This window comes from Muntiacus reevesi, chromosome 1, assembly GCF_963930625.1.
Source record: "Muntiacus reevesi chromosome 1, mMunRee1.1, whole genome shotgun sequence".
In the NCBI taxonomy this organism is placed as follows: domain Eukaryota; kingdom Metazoa; phylum Chordata; class Mammalia; order Artiodactyla; family Cervidae; genus Muntiacus; species Muntiacus reevesi.
In genome coordinates, this window is record NC_089249.1 from 182,833,849 (window position 1) to 182,853,464 (window position 19,616).

At 50.7% G+C, this 19,616-nt stretch overlaps 1 protein-coding gene across 2 annotated transcripts in view; it reads right to left on the minus strand.

The window, feature by feature from the left end:
• Positions 1-13,144: 13,144 nt before the first annotated feature.
• The window catches only part of MAU2 (MAU2 sister chromatid cohesion factor), a 34,319-nt gene continuing 27,847 nt past the window's right edge, over positions 13,145-19,616 (minus strand). For both annotated transcript variants that reach the window (XM_065917349.1, XM_065917348.1), the window contains exons 17-19: positions 17,235-17,325; positions 16,250-16,377; positions 13,145-15,909 (exon numbers count right to left, since the gene is read on the minus strand). In XM_065917349.1, coding sequence (XP_065773421.1) covers positions 15,835-15,909; positions 16,250-16,377; positions 17,235-17,325 — 294 coding nt within the window. In that variant the 3' untranslated portion in view covers positions 13,145-15,834. The remainder of the gene's footprint in view (positions 15,910-16,249; positions 16,378-17,234; positions 17,326-19,616) is intronic.

Below are 19,616 nucleotides of genomic sequence, written 5' to 3' on the forward strand. Positions count from 1 at the left end.
CTTCGCAGCCCGGCTTCCCCGGTTGCTAGGCAGATTTCGCCTCTCACACTTCCGGGTTGAGGCACGTCTCACCGAGTGGCGGCGCCGCAGGCCAATGAGGTCCGGCCAGAGTTCCCGGGATCCGCGCCCCGGAGAGGGCGTGACCAGTCTCGTGACGGACAGCATTCGGCGGCCAATGATCATACGGGCCGGCTGGCCCTCGGGATCGCGCCGGGGGCTTGGGCGGGCCCGAGGAGGCGGGACAAGATGAATGACATGCGCTTTACCAATGGGAGAGTGGAGCGGACCTCCGGTCCAGTCAGGGCGCTTCGGGGGCGGGGCTTTAGCTTCGGGGCAGGAACACCGCGAGGGGCGGGGCATGAGGACGCGTCAATCCTTGGTCGGCTGCTCGGACACTGGCGGGGGGTTCTGCCTGGCTACCCGACGGCCGACAACTGTCTGGGCAGGGGGTTCCCCGCAGTGCTCAGCAGGGGCGCCCCACCCACAATGCACCGGAGGCGGCTTAGACCGGGCGGGCGTGGGGCGGTTACGCCGGGCAGTGGGCGGGGCCGCATAAGGCGCGCTCTAAGGGCTCTGGGCGATCTGTGGCCCTCTCTTGTTCCCGAAGGGATTCGTTGCCCTGGGCTCTCTTCTGACTAGAGTCACGGGTTCGACCCTCTTCTGAAGAGAACTCTGAGGTATCTTGCCACTGGCCCCTCTTCTGAGAAGAGTTTTAGCGATTCTTGCCTTGCCCACTTTTCTGAGAATTGCCAGGATAAGAATGATTTTGTACATTCAGGATCCTAGCTCTCTGTTCTAAGAAAACTTGTAGGAATTCGGGCCCCTGTCCCCTTTACTAAGGAGAATTTGGGGGCCCACTCCCTTCACTGGAGAATATTTAGCGAACATACCCTGCCTCTTTTCTGAGCCCTAGTGGTGGCCACTGGGCTTCTTCCTCCCTAGTCTGAGGGGCAGTGGGGGTTGCATGTCCTTGGCCTACATTTCTGAAGATAACTTGGGAAATTCATAATTTGCAAGTCCTTCCTTCCACCAGAGGAGAAACTTGGAACTTAAAGCACCCTTCCTCTCTCCAGAGAGAAATTGCAGGAAACCGATGGCCCCTCACCCTTTTTACTCAATAATTGCCAAGGAGTTGTGCTCCCTGTGCTTTTTCTAAGCAGTGTTTGAGTGTTGCAGAAAGAGTTCCTCTTTTCCCAAGAACTGCAACCAATGAGTTATCCATTTAGCCCTCCTTCCCTTTTTTTCTTTTTTTATGAGAATTTTTCCAAGCAGCTGTCAATTCTTCCCCAAGGGTCGAATCTGTGGCCCTTCCTAATTCTGTCCCCTATCCGGCTCTTCAGTTCCACTTTTCTGCTCTACTGAGTGGGGCCCTTCCAAGAAGCAGTCCTTTTTCTCACCTGTCCCCAGACAAAACTAAGCAGTAACTCAACTCTGCTGGAACATCACTATGGCCTACCAGGTGTCTGAGGCTTTCACCTCTGTCTTCCCTCAGGTGTTCTGAACTCCTTCCCTGATTTATCCCCAAGGAGCCTAGTTATACCCTTTGCAGGCAACCAGACATCCATTGAATTGAAGGGGTGAAGAAGGCAGCCATGAGAAAGAGCCACAACACTCTGAGGTTTCAATATGGCAAACTTTATTGCCCCCAGCCCCATCCCCACCAACCTATGCACAGAAATATGCAAGATGCTGGAACACCTGAATTATAGGATGTAACTTGTGAGCCAGTATGAGCACAATAAAGGGAAATAGGCCTATTGGACAAGGCAGACTGTTATACTAAAGAGATACCAAGAATAGGTTCTAGGAATGTAGAGGAGGAAGTGATTAAATGAGATAATGGATGTGAAAGTGCTTTGTAAACCTTGAAGCACTGTTCCCTTGTAGAAAGGATTATTGTTATTGTTACAAGTGAGCAGACATTCCTGGGAGAAAAGTAAAAAATAAATACTGAGAGAGTCATGGGAGGTTGGCAGAGAGCCCTGTGGGGCCTGATTCCCTGTGTGAGCTCAGCCTGGACCCAAGTGGTAAGGCTGACAGAATCCTTGACTAGGAAAGGAAACTTCTGGAAACATGAAGACACCGTGTTCCCAGAGTGCCTTGTTTGTACCTCTGTTGTAGCACTTGCCACATTCTACAAGTGTCTAAAGCAGTCTGGGTGGACAGTAAACCCTTGGACTATGGTGACTGGCAGAGCTGGGGTCAAACCCACACCTGTCACTCTAGCTAGACCAGTTACTTCCCTTGCATGCATGCTTAGTCGCTCAGTCATGTCCAACTCTGCGATCCCATGGGCGGTAATCTGCCAGGCTCCTCTGGCCATGGGATTCTCCAGGCAAGAATACTGGAGCGGGTTACCATTTCCTACTCCAAGTTACTTCCCTTAGCCATATCTAAAAAGGGAACACCAGTTTTCTAAAGGTTGCACTGAGGGTTATGAGCTCGAAGTGCCTTCTGTGGTACCTGGTGTGCAATAGGACTTGGGAGCTTTTTGTTTCACTCAAGTCACTAACCAGGATGCTTTCTGAGAGCAAGAATACAGCCTTATTCATTTACGTAATCCCTCAGTGCTTTTATAGTTCTGAATTGAACTGGGATCAAAGAGCAGTTCATTGTCCAACCCCTTCATTTTATACATGAGAAACCAAGAGGCCCAGAGGGCAACTGTGACTTGTTCACATCCCGCTGGTACTTTACGGCTCAATCGTAAACTTGCACTGTTTTAATCTCAGTTTTGGCCTCTGTGCAGAAAAGATGAGAAAGAGGGAGACCTGTGCCCCTGATCCGTTGTGCAAGGCAGAGTCATGTAAGAACCCAGAATTCCCTGGGCCTAATCTCTCTCTCAGGCAATTGTAAGAAGGTTCTGGAAATAGTTCTAATAGAGTCCCCAGACTCAAGAGCAAAGGGCAAGTGGGGGCCTTGACCAGGGTCAAGGCTACCTAAATTAACTTTATCAAAGGGAAATTGCAAGTGAAGTGAGGTTATTAATATTTCAGAGCTACTCTATGTAGTTTCCAGACTGATCCCTGAAAATGTCAGGCCCTATAATTACATCTCACCTTTTTATTTTAAGAATGCACAGAATTTCTCAGATTCTCTGGGGAAAGGGAAAAAAAAAAAGCATTGCCTGGAGGCGGAAATGTTGGTTGAATTAAGAGATGTCAATGAAGTCTGGAATTCTAAGCATAAACAAGAGTCCCATTTGGCTGGAAAATTATATCTTTGAAGAATCAGAGGCAAATGGCATTCATTGGAGAGAGTGAAATGACCCACCAAAATGGATGACAGCACAGCTTCTGACATTAGAAAAGAAGAGCACTCAACTCATACCAAGGATGGGCTTTCCTTTCCACACTGGTAGCAGTGATTGCATCTTTCTGCATCAAGGCGTGTCCCTTCCTGGGTCTGGGAAATCATGTGGGCAAACTGGCTAAGTGACATTCACATCCAAATAGGGAAATGGGAACTGAGCCAGGTGAATGCACAAGCGGCGAGGAAGGCAAGGCCTCAGCAGTAGTTAGAAAAATGAGGACCTGGTGGGTTGCCACCCTGCAGAGACCTTCTCTTGGTGTCGTGGTCCTGGACAAGGAAGAGTACCAATTGACAATGAGTAGGAAGGGTACTAAGCACGAATATCAAAGCCCACAAATGTCCCTCAGTGATAGTGGCAGTTCAGGTACACACAGTAAAGTTCCTCTCCATCATTGCCTCCTAGGATTCTTGGATTGCCTAATTCATTTGGGTTTGCCAAGCACTATGAGGTCCACTTGGGCTTCCCAGGTGGTGCTAGTGGTAAAGAGCCTGCCTGCCGGTACAGGAGACTTGAGCGACTCAGTTTCGATCCCTGCATCAGGAAGATCCCCTGGAGGAGGGCATGGCAACCCACTGCAGTATTCTTGCCTGGAGAATCCCATGGACAAAGAAGCCTTGCAAGCTACAGTCCATGGGGTCACAAAGAGTCAGACACAACTGAAGCGACTTACCATGCACACACGCATGAGATTCACATATCTGAGTTGCTAGTCTACTGAAATGTGCACTGTTCGGCCGATCCACTGGAATCAACTTTGATTCTCCCAGGGGAAGGGTGGTAATAAGTCAGTTCGTTTGGAGAGGGATAAATTAGGGGTATCTTAGTCCCAGACACTGAATTTAAAACTCCTGTTGCTGCTATTCTGTGCGACCTTGTGAACTGCAGCCTGCCAGGCTCCTCTGTGCATGGGATTCTCTAGGCAAGAATACTGAAGTGGATTGCCATGCCCTCCTCCAGGGGATCTTCCCAACTCAGTGATTGAGCCAGTGTCTCCTGCATTGCAGGCAGATTCTTTACCATCTGAGCCACCATGGAAGCCCAATTTTTTAAAAAATTTTTTTAAAAAATTGTTTTGTCTTTTTTTTTATTTAGTTTATGGAAGCCCAGCTTAACTCTAGTATATGTAAAATAGATAAACAACAAGGATCTACTGTATAGCACAGGAAACTCAATATTCTATAATAACCTTTAAAGGAAAAGAATCTGAAAAAAAAAAAGATGTATAGGTATGTATAGCTGAATCACTTTGCTGTATACCTGAAACTAATGCAACATCGTAAATCAACTATGTGTTCTCTGCTGTGCTAAGTCAAATTGGGCTGCCGTGCCCTCCTCCTGGGGATCTTCCCAACCCAGGGATCGCACCCATGTCTCTTATGTCTCCTGCATTGGCAGGCAAGTTCTTTACCACTAGCACTACCTGGGGAGCCCTGCAAATCAACTATACTTCAATTTAAAAAAAGACAGTCAGTCCCTGTTTCCAGAGAGAAATAGACACCACTAAATCAAGAGGTTGGCCTATGATGTTCCCCTGATTCCCTAAGAGAAAGTCAAATAGCACCTGAACTATGCGGGGTTTGGGGGGGCGGGCGGAGAACCTGTGTCCCCTGCATTGGTAGGCGGATTCTTAACCGCTGGACCACTGCGGAAGCCCTCCTTTTTCTACCTACTCTTTTCAATTTCCGTTTCTACCACAGATGCCTGGACTACCTACCACGTGCAAACTGTTAGACTAATTCTCTTAAATCATGGACCACATGACACCCCTACTCAAAAAACTTTGATTTTTAAGGAGACTGTATTGCTTTTGTAAATCAGGAAGAAAAAAAAATTTTTAAATGACCTCCATCACCAAAGGTAAAGATTGAATCCTGACTTAATGGGTTTTTTGGGGGTTTTTTTTCTGACTTAATGTTTTAAGCCCTCTACTTGCCCCTTTTTTCACTACAGTTTCTTCCTGGATGCTTTCTTCAAGAATGCTATCTTACATTGCTTAATGCAAAATTTTCCACATTGAATTCCAGGAGACATCAGAATGACTCAAGGGACTTTTCCTGGTGGTTCCGTGGTTAAGACCGCACCTTCAGGGTGCAGGGAGTACAGGTTCAATCCCTGGTCAGGAAGCTAAGATCCCAAATGCCTTGTGGCCAGAAAAACCAACAGAAGCAATATTGTAACAAATTCAATAAAAACTTTAAAAATAGTCCACATCAAAAAAAGAACAGTCTTTAAAAAAAAAAAAGAATGACTCAAAATATCAGTAGAGATTCTATGATGAGTTTCCCTGCTTAAAAAAAAAGCTTTTTTTCAGCCAGAGAATTTGGCTAAGCCTTTCATATTGTTAATACATGTTGTTATGTTATATTACAACCCTCCTTGAGCATGTGATGTTTCCTTTTTTCCTAAAGTGAAAGTGAAGGTCACTCAGTTGTGTCCGACTCTTTGTGACTCCATGGACTACCAGGCTCCTCTGTCCATGGAATTCTCCAGGCCAGAATGCTGGAGCGGGTAGCTGTTCCTTTCTCCAGGGGATCTTCCAGCCCAGGAATCAAACCCAGGTCTCCTGCATTGCAGGCAGATTCATTACCAGCTGAGCTAACAGGGAAGCCCTTTTTCCTAAGAACATCCGTTAATATTCTGGCGAACTTACAATCAGTAGCACATGCTTCATGGCTTGAATGGGGCTGGCTGGGCTGTCGCCCTGTCTAAGCCAGCTTCTGCCTCCCTTATTACCTCTCCACCTCGCAGAAATTGTATGAGATCAAGGTACATTGCCCCATTTTGGAGGGAAGAAAATTGAGGTTCAAAGGTTTTTATTCAGCTAGGGTCACAAATAAATAAAACCAGAACCTAGGTTTAAATTCCAATTCTGAACAAAATCTCTGACTCTCATAGAGTCTTTCCACCTACTAGGGCCATAAGCATATTGATAACTAACATTTTCTGTTTATAATCCTCATTTTTGTACATTTTATATTAAATAACTACAGAGAGTATGTAGGCTGGCTTGCCTTTCCTTCTTTCCTTCTTCTCTTCCTCCCTCCTTTTCCTCCTCTCTCATCCTTCTCTACCTCTCTCTCTCTCTTTCTCCACTAGATAATACATTCCCAAAGGACAGAACTACATTATTCAAAATATTAATACTTATAATAGATACATGCACACATTTAATATATACACAGTGGAGACGTTCCTGATGGTCCAGTGTTTAAGACTCCATGCTTCCACTGCAGGGTTTGATCTCTGGTCAGAGAACCAAGATCCCACATGCCTCGTGGTGCGGCCAAAAAAAAAAAAAAAAAAAAAAAATGCACAACGCTTGAACAATGAATGTCTGGGTTATCCACTTTTTCTGAATGCCTGCTCATCTCTCCCCGTCACATCTTCATGTAGATAATAGCATGTTAAGAACTGTCAGAACTGAGGGGAAGTTAAGCAATCAGCTAGTCCATCTTCGGTTTCCCAAATGCAGAGTGCAGAGAGGGTATGACTTGAGCAAGCTTGGCATCAAGGCGAGAGCTGAGCCAGTCCCATGTCAGAGCCAGCCTGAATCTCAAAGTTCTCAGAGACCCACTGCACTTAAGCTGCTTCTAAACTCCAATGGAAGAGCAGGTGGCGTCCCATCTCCTGTCTTGAGTAGAATTCAGGAGTCCCCAGGGAGCTCTGGGCAGTCACAGGCCATGCCCCGTGGGTCACTCACGTGTCTTTGTGAGGGAAGTTTCTTTGTCACTGCCCAGCTGCTTCCTGCCTCCATGTTAAGGCCTCCACTCCAGTCTGCAGGGAAGCAGCCATCAGGGTTCCCTGACTTTGGCTCCCACCCAGACCCTGCCAGGCTCATCCTTCCTGCTGCAAGTCAGCCTCTCACACATCTGCTCACCAAGGTCCTGGTCCTCTTTATGAGAATTTTCTCCTGGGCTGTTGCCGAAGCATGACAAGAGAGTCAGGAGACAGATATTCTCCCAGACATATAGAAACTACAGGAATGTGTCTGGTCAGCACAGATGCTCCCCTCTTCCTCCTCTGTGGCGGGCATGGGGCTGGCACTGGGTGGGTAGTAGGATGAGCAGTGGGGATGGAATGCAAGGGCATACTTAATGCCTCCATCTTATTTTGTTCTTTTGGGCACATGCAGATGTACAGGGTCTACTTTGGTTTTCCACACACACAGCATCACACACTCTGATCTTTTAAAGCAAGTGTTCTGGTGGGCAGTTTTCAAGTTGCCCCCTCAATCAGTGACCTGGGACTCTTTTAGAATGTTTCTGAGAACTGAGCACCCTTAGCACAACATTGCTCTTCAGTATAGAAAGGGTTGCAAAGAGTCCCGCATGACTTAGCGACTGAACAACAACAAATAGAAAGCCCTAGAAATTCGTGCATTGGGGCCTGAGGGGAAAAATACCCCTTGCAGTAGGGGTATTTCTACATGTCTTGGGTTAGACAAGGCCGAATCACAACTTTGGCTTCATTCTGGCAACAAATTTATCTTCTTCCTAGTGCAGGAGTCACTAGTGCCCCCTGTCTGGGAACATTCACTCCTGTTCCAAATGATACAGACAGCCAGGAGCTTGCAGCTTAGGGCTAGGTGGGGCTGTGGCAAGAATTCCAGTGCAAGCGCCCAGGTTCTCCACTGGAGCCGTCACAGGCCTGTGGTCTTGGAGTTCAGGATGCTGTGGTGAGTAAGTCGAGTGGGGAGGGACAGACTGACAACAAAGTGAACAAGGAGATTTCAGCCATTAAAGATGTTGATGAAGTAGCTGGGGAGACTTTCCTGGTGGTCCAATGATTATGACTCTGTGCTTCTACTGCAGGGGGTGCTGGTTCAATCCCTAATCTGGGAACTAAGATCCCACATGCCACGTGGAGCAGCCAATAAAAAGAAAAGTAACTGGGGATGTGACATAGTGACTGGAAAGGGCTCTGACCAGGACAGGGGTGGGAGACTTGTGAGCAGGTAGATTTGAGAGATCTGAATCTTAACAAGGATTCAGCCCAGGGATGCACATACTGGACAGAAGGGAGCAGTGCTCGGCAGAGAACGACTGGCAAGCTGGTGGGCAGGGATTAAGTGGAAGAGGTCAGCTGATGTTTGCCGGCGAGGAAGTGGGATTTTATTCCGATGGGGACAGTAAGCATGCTACAAAGCTCTGTGAGTTCTGTTTCCCACTGGTAAAATTCCTGGTTTGGATTCAGTAACCTTCCAGCTCTCTGGTTTCATGACTACATTCTTTTATTCAAAGATGTTATTGAACCTCCAGGGTGGCTGCATTTAGCAAATGAAAACATAGGACGCCCAGTTAGATTTGAATTTCAGATCAATGACCACTTTCCTGTGTTATAAACCTATCCCCCGAGTGTCAGTCAGCTCAGGTTTGGATAACTCACTTCACACGACCCCACAGCCTACTGCCTTTGGAGGAGCTCGGCAGACATGCAGGTTAGAGTCTGGTGTGGCTTGGGAGTGAGGGATTAACCAGCTCCAAAAATCCACCTTGGCCCCAAATTGTGACCTTGAACTGGTGATTCCTTTGGGTGCCCCAATTTGTTAGCTGCCCACACGGCATTGATCAAAACGCCTTCAATGTCCCTGCATCCAGGTATGTATCGTGTTGTGTGGGGAGGTTTCTTGGGTGACCAAATATAGTTTCTGGCCTTTTTCATGAGAATTATAAGGGAAGGGACTTCCCTCATAGCTCAATTGGTAAAGAATCTGCCTGCAATGCAGGAGACCCAGGTTCGATTCCAGGGTTGGGAAGATCCCCTGGAGAAGGAAATGGCAACCCACTCCAGTACTCTTGCCTTGAGAATCCCACAGACAGAGGAGCCTGGCGGGCTGTAGTCCATGGGGTCACAAAGAGTCGGACATGCCTTAGCGACTAAACCACCAAAGTACCATGAGAAGGGAGGGGAGTGTGCTCAGCACCAACCTATTATTCTCACCAAGGGTGTGGATGCGAGAGAGACCTGAGGTAAAGTTTCAAGGTTGGAAGAATCCAAACAGATGACGTGGAGGAGAAGCTGTGGGCTCCTGTCTCACCTTGGGGGCCCAGTTGATGCTGGGGTCTGTCTGCGTGCAAAACCCACCTGGCCCTGTACTCCGTATCCAAGGCATGTGGGTGTCCCATAGGGCAACCCCAGGCATGGCCTCGGGCTATTCCAGAAAAGTCAGGGAGGGGCAAGTAATCCCCAAGAAAAAATAATCTCAAGGCCTTGGGTCTCAGGAAAACTAGATGCTGAGAAAAACAGATCCTGAGTGAGGGATTTGGGTGTGGCCCTGCTGGGACGTCTGTCTGTGGGAGCCAGATGACAGAGGCAACAGGCGTACAGTACCTGAATTCAGGACCCAGCTCTGAGGCATCTTCTCTGGTTAGTTCGTGGTGATGTCAGGGCTCCGACCCTTGGTTACCTGCTGTTGGGAGTCCGTGTTACACAAGGGGGCGGGTGACCCCGTCTGTCAGTCACCCTCTGACCCATGGCCATGCCGCACATTCAGCCCTGTCTGTAGTCCCACCTGAGTTCACGTCTGGGATGTGGGCCCAAATGTGTTGGGGGAAGAAAAGCCTGAGGGGGCCTAGGGATTCAGTCGCTCCCCTGGACAAGGGGGCTCAGGCACTTTCTCCATTCATCAATGTCCTCCTGGACATGACCCAGGCCTCGGCTGGATTTGAGGTGGTGCCCTCCAGGATGCCACAGGCATCCTCTCTGGAGTGTCCAGAAGGGAGGGCTGTCCGTTCCCGCCCCACAGTCTTGGTGGCTGTGTAGTGGGAGTCGGAAACGTCATCTGCCTGCCCAGCTGACCGGCAGGCGGAGAAAGGCCTCCCCCTGCTTGTCACAGAGCTCCACTACCCCCAGGCCCCCTGCTTGCCCCATCCTCCAGTATGCTACTTCTTTCAAGGCAAGACAGCACTCGCTCCTGTTTGAGGTCTGTCGTAGCGCTGCGGGTAGAGTGTCCACTCCCTGAGGGCAGGAACTTTTTCTGATGTGGCTCCTGCTGTGTCCCCAGTAGGTGCCAAATGTTTGGTGAGTAAATGAAGGAATGAATGGTGTAGCCCTGACCCCTAGAGAACCATGGGGATCAGCTTCTCCAAACCGCGTGTTACAGGAGGGGAACTGAGCGGCCCTGAGGTAAAGGTCAGCCCACATCCTTGCAGATGAGGACAGAGCCAGGCTACATTGAGGTCTGGTGACACCCAGACCAGCCTTCCCAGCTTGCTTGCCCTGCCTGGTGGGGCCGCTGACTGGGGTGTTCACGCCCCCTGGTGGCTGAGGCTGGAATAGACCAGGCCCCTGGCAGCAGCTGACACCGAGTTGAGATGGGAGATTTACTTCCGGTTCACGTTACTTCGGAGCAGTTTGTCTTTAACCCTTTAGGGTAGCGTCTCTGTACAGAACCCTGTGTTCAGTAGCAGGACATCCTCCAGGGCCACACAGACACTCCCTCTGGGCAGAGCACACCCACCTGCAGACAGAGCCTGAATATCAAGTTGCGCAGACACATGACATTCAGAATTGTAGTTAGAAACACTCAAAGCAAAACAAGCACACTGTGGGCCAAGTGGCCCACTTCTAAGGATCTATTTCAGCGAGCTTTTCCTCATACAGGGAACTCCTTAGTGTAAGTGTTACAATTTTTAAAACTATATTTGTTGTAGCAGTCATAATTCATTAAGAGTTACATTTTTCATAAAGCATCACTGTAACAGTCCCTTTAGGCTTCCCTGGTAGCTCAGTGGTAAAGAATCTGCCTGCCAATGAAGGAGCTATGAGTTCACTCTCCGGGTCAGGAAGATCCTCTGAAGGAAATGGCAACTCACTCCCAGTATTCTTGCCTGGGAAATCCCATGGACAGAGGAGCCTGCAGGGCTACAGTCCATGGGGTCACAAGGAGTCGGGACCCAACTTAGCAACTAAACAATAGTCCTTTTATTTTCCAGTCCTTGAAAAAAGTATCAAAAGATATCAAAGTGCTAAGAAAACCAAATTCAGATTGCGCCTTCCCCTCTCAGACCCCTTGCAGGGGTCAGCCTCCACTTGGCACTTCTGAGCTGACTGGGATTGTACTAGGGAAAGAAGGCAGTGTAGTTCAAATGGAAGAAGCGGTGTGAAGTGCTGCACAGACAGAAATATGGCATGAATCTCCCCAAATAGCTTTCTTTGTGGGGAAATATCAACTCAAAGAGCTCGAGGAGACCAAAGGAGAAGCCAATACACGAGGAACACTTTAAATCCCCAGGCCTGCAGAAGCCCATCAGCGGGGCTGTAAGGTCCAGGCCCCCTCTGAGGTGCAGGTCAGCAGGGACCCGGCCACGGTGACTGCGAATGCGGTAGGCAGGTGTCCGCAGTGGTACCTGCCGGACCAGCTGAGGAATGGCCCGCGTGTCCTTCCCTCTGGGCTGTCCCATGCCAAAATGTTCCCCAGTGAAACCCAGCAACCACAAGGAGAGTACTCCTAGCAAGGGGACAGGTGCGAGTGAGCACAGAATACTCTGGGACCATTCAGGGAGCAGCCTCCAGGTGGGAGACGTGACTGAGCCTCAGGCAGGTGGAGAAGATGGCCAGGAATGGGCAGAGTGACCGGCAGGATTTCCGAGGACTGGGGATGAGTGTTATCGAGGACTAGTAATGATACCTTTCCCAGGTATTTGATCCTTGGGCCAGCTGCCCTGGCCACCTGCGAGCCTCTGTGAGGTCCATTCCTGCCTTCCCCTCAGCCGTGGATGCCTCCTGGCTGAGTTCCTATCATCTGCTTCCCAAGTGTGTTCTCTGCATTGTGTCGAATCACTCACACATCCAGTGACCAGCAATTCTGCCTGGGGACTGTGGCCCAAAGGCATCTTCAGAAGTGCCCCTAAAAGGGAGCACTCAAAGCCACCTGGGCATCCTCTCGGGGCACAGGGATGAGAGCAACACAAGGGCCTTGATACAGCAAGGGTGGCAGGATGGTCCTATCCCTGCGCTAAAAGCATGGCCCAAGAGAACTGCAGACACATGCCAAAGTAAATGCACAGATGCATCCATAGTAGCACTACTCACAAGAGCCACAAGGGGGCAGCAGCCCAAAGCCCATCAATGGTGACAGGGTAAAATGTGGTCCATCCATCATCCAACAGACTATTTAGCCATAAAAAAGAAATGAAGCAATGATACCTGCTTCTGTGTAGAAAAATCTTGAAGACATGAAGCTGAGTGAAAGGAGCCAGACACAAAAGGACATGTTACACTATTCCATTTATGTGAAATGACCAGATCAATCAAATCCATAGCAACTGAAAGTAGATTAGTGGTTGTCAGAGACTGGGGAAAGAGAATGGGAATGACTGCTAATGAAGATGGGGGTCTCCTTTTGTGGTGATGAAAATGTTCTGGAACTAGACAGAGGCGCTGGTTGTACACAGTAAATGTACTGAATGCCAGTGAATTGTAGACATTAAATTTTACATGACTTTCACCTCACAAAGGAAAAACAAAAAACCCCAGGCACATGAAGGCTGACCCGTGTGTTTTCTAAGAACACAGGAAACAGGACAGTGGGAATGCAAGGAAGTCTGGTCTGTGGCAAGAGCCAGGAACAGGCAGGGCTGCGGGCTGTTCCTGCCATGTCTCAGTGGCTCCCTTCCCTCAAGCAGGGCTGGACTGTGGAACATCATCATTAGAGGGGAAGGAGATGCAGGTATCCACCAGACCGTCCAGGGTCTGGGGCTCTGCATCTCCATGCCCTGTAGGTTACAGCAGAAGGCCCTGGGGCCCCGCAGGCTGGCTGTGGAAGCTTAGAGTCTTCACTAGGGCACATGTGAGGGGCGCACGCACAACAAAGACGCAGTGAGTGACGGCTCCTGCAAGTTATTTTACTTTGAATACATAGGAAATGAAATCTACAAACAAGATGTCTCTTTTAAACAATGCTTTGTATTTACAAAAAAAAATTTTTTTGTGATTAAAAGCACCAGCTGAAAATACAGGCTGCTAAAAACTTAAGACACTGAAAATCCATTAAAAGACAGTATGCCAAACATACATTTAAAAATCCTCTAAGGAAACAAAGAAGATGCAACCAACACATTTCACCCACCGTGTCAGACAGCCCTTTTGGATTTCCCTGCCTGTGTTCCCAATAAGTGGGATGGGGAGTGCTTACCCCAGGGGGAGGACCCTGGCCTCCCCCATGGGTGACTGTGGGGGTCCAACTATGTGTCTGAGAGGGAACCGGCACCTCCTGGACCAGCATCCTCAGAACCACAGGACCTGAGGGCCACCACCACTGACAGGAAGAAGCGGGAGGCACACAAAAGGGAGTCTGACAGCTTTCAACAATTAACCTGCAAGAGCAATCTTTCTGCTACTCCCTCACACCCCATGTGTGCTTAAGGGTTTGGAGTTTTTGTTGTTTCTGAACACCCAGCTATATGTCACTGGCTGTAATGTATCTCTGGGGCTTGTGTGCAGTGTGTCTTAAATTCTTACGATTGAGAAACCGTGAGGCACTGAATTTGGACTTACAGGAGGGTATTTACAACAGCTTATGTAGCTAAAAGGTGCTGCAATGAAGGGGAAGTTCAAAGCTTGCACGCATGCATGTACATGCGGGTTGGCTTCCATAAAGCTAGAGCGGAATATTAAATATCGAGTACTGAATTTTTAACTGTAAACTTAAGAACTTACCCTTAACTTTACACATACATAGATAACAGAGTGGTCACTAAAAGCACTTCAACATCAGGACAAGACGTTAAGTTTTGAGGTTCTTATTTCAACTGCTCTACATACAAAATGCCCTAGAAGCAAAGAAAGGTTTAAATAAATAAACAACGTAAAGCAGGACTGAAGAAATGTGGGTCTGGAGAGGCTGCACAGTGTGGAGTCCAGGCTAGCAGGTGCAACTTGTAGCGACAGGTGCTCTGTCCCTTTGGTGGAAGAGGACCTGTGTGGGGGGGACCCTCAAAGGGGGAGGGAGACGAGATGGGGACAGCTCATGAACAGGCAGCAGACCACCTCTGCAGGCCTCAGAGACCCAGGGGCAGCCCCGAGGAGCACGGAACACGGTTGGACTCTCAAGTGACCCAGGAACAAAACTTGGCCAGCCTGTCCTTTCAACCAGCCTGTCCCTTCATTCAGTAGCTTACTTGCATGCCTGTTGCTGGCCCCCAAGAGGGCAGCAGGGCCTTGATGAGGGCAGTGACCCAGAACATGGAGGTCTGCTGATAGCCCTGCTAGTGGCTAAGGCACACCCAGGCCTTGGGGCCCAAGTGGCTGACCTGAGCAATCCCAACATTCCTTTCGTCACAGACACTGAGGCTTTGAGAAGCAGCTTTCACAGTGTTAGGGAACAAGACTTGAATCAACAAGCAGCCATAACTAGCAAAACTGCACACCACCCTCATTAGGGAGATCCTCCCAGGCACTGGAAGCCAAACATGGCCGGGCTGCTGCTGTGACTGCCCCCAATGTCACCGTTTCCCGGGGCATCTCCTTGACTATTCAAGAGGAGCACAGAACCAAAAACGGCTGCCTGGGCCTGGCAGAGCCTCCCGGGGTCCAGCTCAGGAAGAGGTTACAATGCTGTCCCGAGACCCAAGGCAGGTAGGTCTTCTCCTCCTCCCTTCTAAAAACAGGGCAGGGTACAAAGGGAATGGTTGCTGCAAGGTGGCAGAGCTGAGTTGGGATGAGAAAGGTCCCTCCCGCCCTCCACTATGAACTCTGACCAGCAGAAGGCGGCTGAAACAGACACAGGCGTCTCAGCTCCAGGCACCAGCTCTGGCTGGGAAGCAACACACAGGCACACTCGTAGATCACCACCAGCAGGTGCACTCCCACAGCTGGACAGTGAGTCCAGTCAAGGTGCAGATGTTCAGAAGTCAAGTTCCGGGGTCCCCCAGGAGCCCTAGCTAGAGGCCCCAGCTGCCAAAAGGATGGATGCTGAACAGAAAGGCAAGTCAGGAAAAGCACTGGGGTGAGACAAGCATTCCCGTCCCTGACAGGCACCATCACTTCTCCCCTCTAATTGTGGGTCAGAAACTGGCATCTTGCCTCTGGGCGCAGGAAGCTGCCATGAGCAGAGGAAACACTCTGGCCCAGCACACAGGCCTGTGGAAGTCATGTGGTACCTCAGTGGCACCAACCACCCGTGCATGCAGGGTCATGACCTGGCTGACGGCCAACACCCCCTTCCCTACCAAGACACTCTCTTGAAGATATGACTCAGACATGGAAGCAGGACTGGCAGTTCAAATCCACTTTGAAGGATGGCTCTGCAAAGTCAGCTCCAACATCCCAATGGCAAGCCACAGCACTCGGACTCCTGGTACCTGGCAAGAATGGCCAGTTGGCCCTTCCTGGGAGGACAGGAATCAGCCCTCCACGCTCCCCAGGGACCTGGGTGCTCTGGAGACAGTTGGGAAAGAAGCCTGAAGACAGCCACGCCAGCACGTCTCCAAGGAAAGCTCAAGTGCCATCTGGGTGGAAGTCAGGGACATGCCAGGCCACCACGGAGGGTTGGAGAAGCTGAGAGGCCCCGTCCAGGGGTCTCACAGGAGGCTGGCCAGGCTGGTGTTTGGTCCATTCTGAGCTTGGAACTGCACAGGGGGTGGGCCGTCTGTCCACTGCGGGGAAAGAGAACACACAGGTGAGGTCCTTCCTAGTGAGGAGCAGGGGGTTGCTGGGCCGCATGTCTGTGCCTAGAATGTTGCCCTCCTCAGGCTGGTCAGGGCCCCCAAGAAGCAGCCTGCATCACTCACTTGGGTTGGAGCTCTCCTGCCCATCCAAGGGGGCTCCTGAGGCCAGGTTGGGTTAGGGTTTGTTGGAGAGATGCAAGGAAGACAGTAGCCAAGGGTGCACTTCGTTCCTCAGGAAGCGCATCCCCCGGGGGCTGCTGGTCAGGTGAGCTGGCCCCAAGGAGCCACCCAGCACCCTCACTTTGTCTCCCCTACCCTGGGCCCATACCGTGATGAGGTTGTGCTCAGGGAGGCTGCAGGCCTCGATGTGGTCTTGAAGTAGCTGCTGCGAGAAGTTCTGGTGCATCTGGGCGGCTTCGTGGGCATCCATGGCATTCCCACAGGCTTTATTCAGGTCTGGGGGTGGGGGTGAGGGTGGGGGTACATGCAAAGGATGGGTCTGTTTTGGCCTGCCACTGCCCCATGCCCTCCCCTCAGGTGTGGGTGGAGCCCTGAAGTCAAACCCCAGCTCCACCAGTGGATTCCTGTGTGCCTGGCATGTCACCTGCCCTAAACCCTGTGTCAGGGTCAGCAAAGCCCACCTGCCAACAGCCAAGTTTCTGAGTCTTATGTCCTTGGAGGTGGATGAACAGTGAGGCCCACAGGGGCAGATATAAGGGCTGGGAGGGCAGTGAAAGTCCTTTGGGCTCCCTTGGATGTGGCTCTCCCATGGATTTCCTGGCCAGCTTGTGGGCACCCAGGAGCCTGCAGGGAGCAGGGCACCTAGTGTTCACTTCTGGCAGGAAGGCGGAATGAGTGCACCAAGTCCACTGCAGATGAGAACAGTTGGCCCTCTACCTCCTCGCCAGGACCCTGGGTGAGTCTGTGGACCCTGGTTTCACAATCTGTAAATGGTGGAGCAGCAGTGACACCTGCTGAGCACCCTCTCTGTGCCCAGAGCACCCTGGCTTGTTCTGCTGGATACGGAGGACTGCTGTCCCCATTCATGGGGAGGAGACTGAGGCCAAGTGCCAGGGTTCACTGCCCAATCAGATGCCAAGAACTGCCTTGTGGGTCCCAAAGAGTCAGAATCAGACTGTGTAGATTCACTGCACAAATGAGCCCACTGACCTCAAAAAGAGCCTTTCGAGAAGCCTGTGACTGTGTTAGAACTGGGGTTGTGGCCTGCAGAAGCCCAGTCTAAAGCAGAGGCCCAGCAGGCCTAGGACCCTCTAGACTTCTGCCCTGCCCGGAAGCCCCAACCTCTTCCTCACCTCTCAGCAGGGCCGATGACCACAGCTGCACTGACATGTCTGGGATCTTGCTGGCCAGCTGCATGGCGGGCACCACCATGTTGTTACTCTCCTGTTGACCAAAAACGGCAGCAGAGTCAGGGGTGGGGTGGTGGCGCGGGGACTGGGGGCAGGGACAGCTTGGGCCCACCCGAGACCTCCCGCTGCCTGGCACATACCTACTCCTATTACACAGTCTATCTCAAATGACCCTCTCTGAAAGTACTCCCCAACTACCTTGGGGGAAAAGAAACAGCTCCCACTCCTCGACTCTGCATGTGCCTCCCTGCTGGGGCACAGTCACGGGCGACTCTATGTACCTTTGTCTTTCTAACCAAAGAAAAAGGCACTGGTGGCAGGCAGCCCTGGACCCATCTCAGGAGCCGATTAAAAATACAGATTCAGGGGCTTCCCTGGTGATCCAGTGGTTAAGAATCTGCCTGCCAATGCAGAGGACACAGGTTCAATCTCTGGTCTGAGAGGATCCTATATGCCACGAGGCAGCTAAGCCCATGCCACAACAGTTGAACCTGCCCTCTGGAGCCCAGGAGTTATAACTATTGAGCCCATGGGCCTGATAGCCTATGCTCTGCAATGAGACACCACCGTAACAGGAAGCCCGCTTGCTGCAACTAGAGAAAGCCTGTGCACAGCAACGAAGATTCAATGTAGCCAAAAATGAATAAATAAACACAATTAAATTTAAAAATAAATACAGATTCAGGGGTCTCAGGGCTGGAAAGAGGCAGCAGTCTGTCCTGGTGGGAGCAATTAGGACTATTGGTCAAAAGAGAAAAGAATTTTGTTTTTCTACATACGAGCCTGCTCCTGTGGAAGGCCACCTCAGACACATGGGGCTGTGGGGCACCAGCATGTGTTCACCCTTGAACCCTGACTCCACAATGCAGCTGCAACAGCACCATCCCTCAACCCTCAGGATGAGCTGAGTGAAAGCTGCTGGGGGCTATAAACACCCATCCTTGACTCTGCAATGACTCCACCCAGTACAGGATCCATAGCCTACTGGCCTGAATGTTGGGATCAGGGTGACACTGGGAGAGCTCCTCATGTGGCAACCACGTGCAGTGTGTGTGGGGGGGACACTTGGCATGTAGCCCAGAGACACATAAATCCTCTAAACCAACTCCTGAGGCCCCGGTCCCACACAGCCACAGTTGTGTGGGGTGCGCCTCCACAGACACAAAAGCCCAGTGACGTCATGCTGCCCACCCTGGCCAGCACCTCCAAGATGAGCTCCAGGTGGGTATCAAAAAAATTTTCAAAATTGAACCAAGGCCTCCTAAGACCTCAGAATGCAGAACAGGAAAAACTAGTCTCCTCTTCCAGGCCTGGGGCCGAGAGGGAGCTGCTGGGAGGGAGAGTCCCCTTGGCTCCAATTCCCCACGACAGCTCGGTTTCCGCAGATCCTGGGTGTGAAGACTGGTGTTATCCTGAGAGGGGTCCTGCATGAGGCCACCCACAAACTTTAATGCCCAAGTATGATGTGGCCTGGCAGGCCCAGGGCAGGCAGTTTCTCCCATAGATCTAGTGCTGCTTGAGGTGGTGCCTGGCTTTGGGGGCTCTTGATGGCAGCAAGAGAAGTTTCCAAATAAGCTCTGTCATTTGCTCCGGGACTGCCCCCACCCCCACCCCCCCACACCAGAAGCTGTAGCTAAAGAGCTGCTCTGCCCACCCTGCCCCACTGAAGGTGGCTTCTGGAAGCTTCTGGACAAACAAGCATCAGCGAGGTCTAGGTGCTGAGCCTGGGTCCGCAGTCTGGGGCTGTGTGACATTAAACTCCTCAGCTGGCAGTGAGGTAATCACCACCACTGCACCGAGACACAAGGCGGGCAGCCTGAACTCAGGGGGGTATCATGTTGAGCCCCTCATCCCTGCCCAACCCCGGGATGTGCCCTGAGGCCACTGAGTACCACGACAAGGTGCTCTAGGAGGAGCGCAGCCACGCTCAGAAGGAAGGACCCACTGCTGACCCCTTTCAGGGTCCTGGTCCTGCCAGGGTTCAGGACACAGCTGCAGGGCATGCGAGCCTCGCCAAACGCCTGTCACTGACTGGGGTGGGGGGAGGCACTAGGCTCATTAAAAACGCTCCTTCTTTAGAAACTCTGGGGTTTGATCAGATAAAACTTCACAGGCCTGTGCTCCCTGTCCTGAAAACAGCTAAAGTGAGTTCAGCTGTATCACTGAACTGATGCCAGTTAAAAATTCTCAGTGCCATTAAAAAAAAGCCCCAACACAGTGGTGCAGAGAAAGACCAGATATAAAATTATAAAACAGCCTGATAAAACTTAGGCTTGGACAGAGGCAGGCAATGAAAAGAGCTGGAAGACACAAGACACGTGAGGA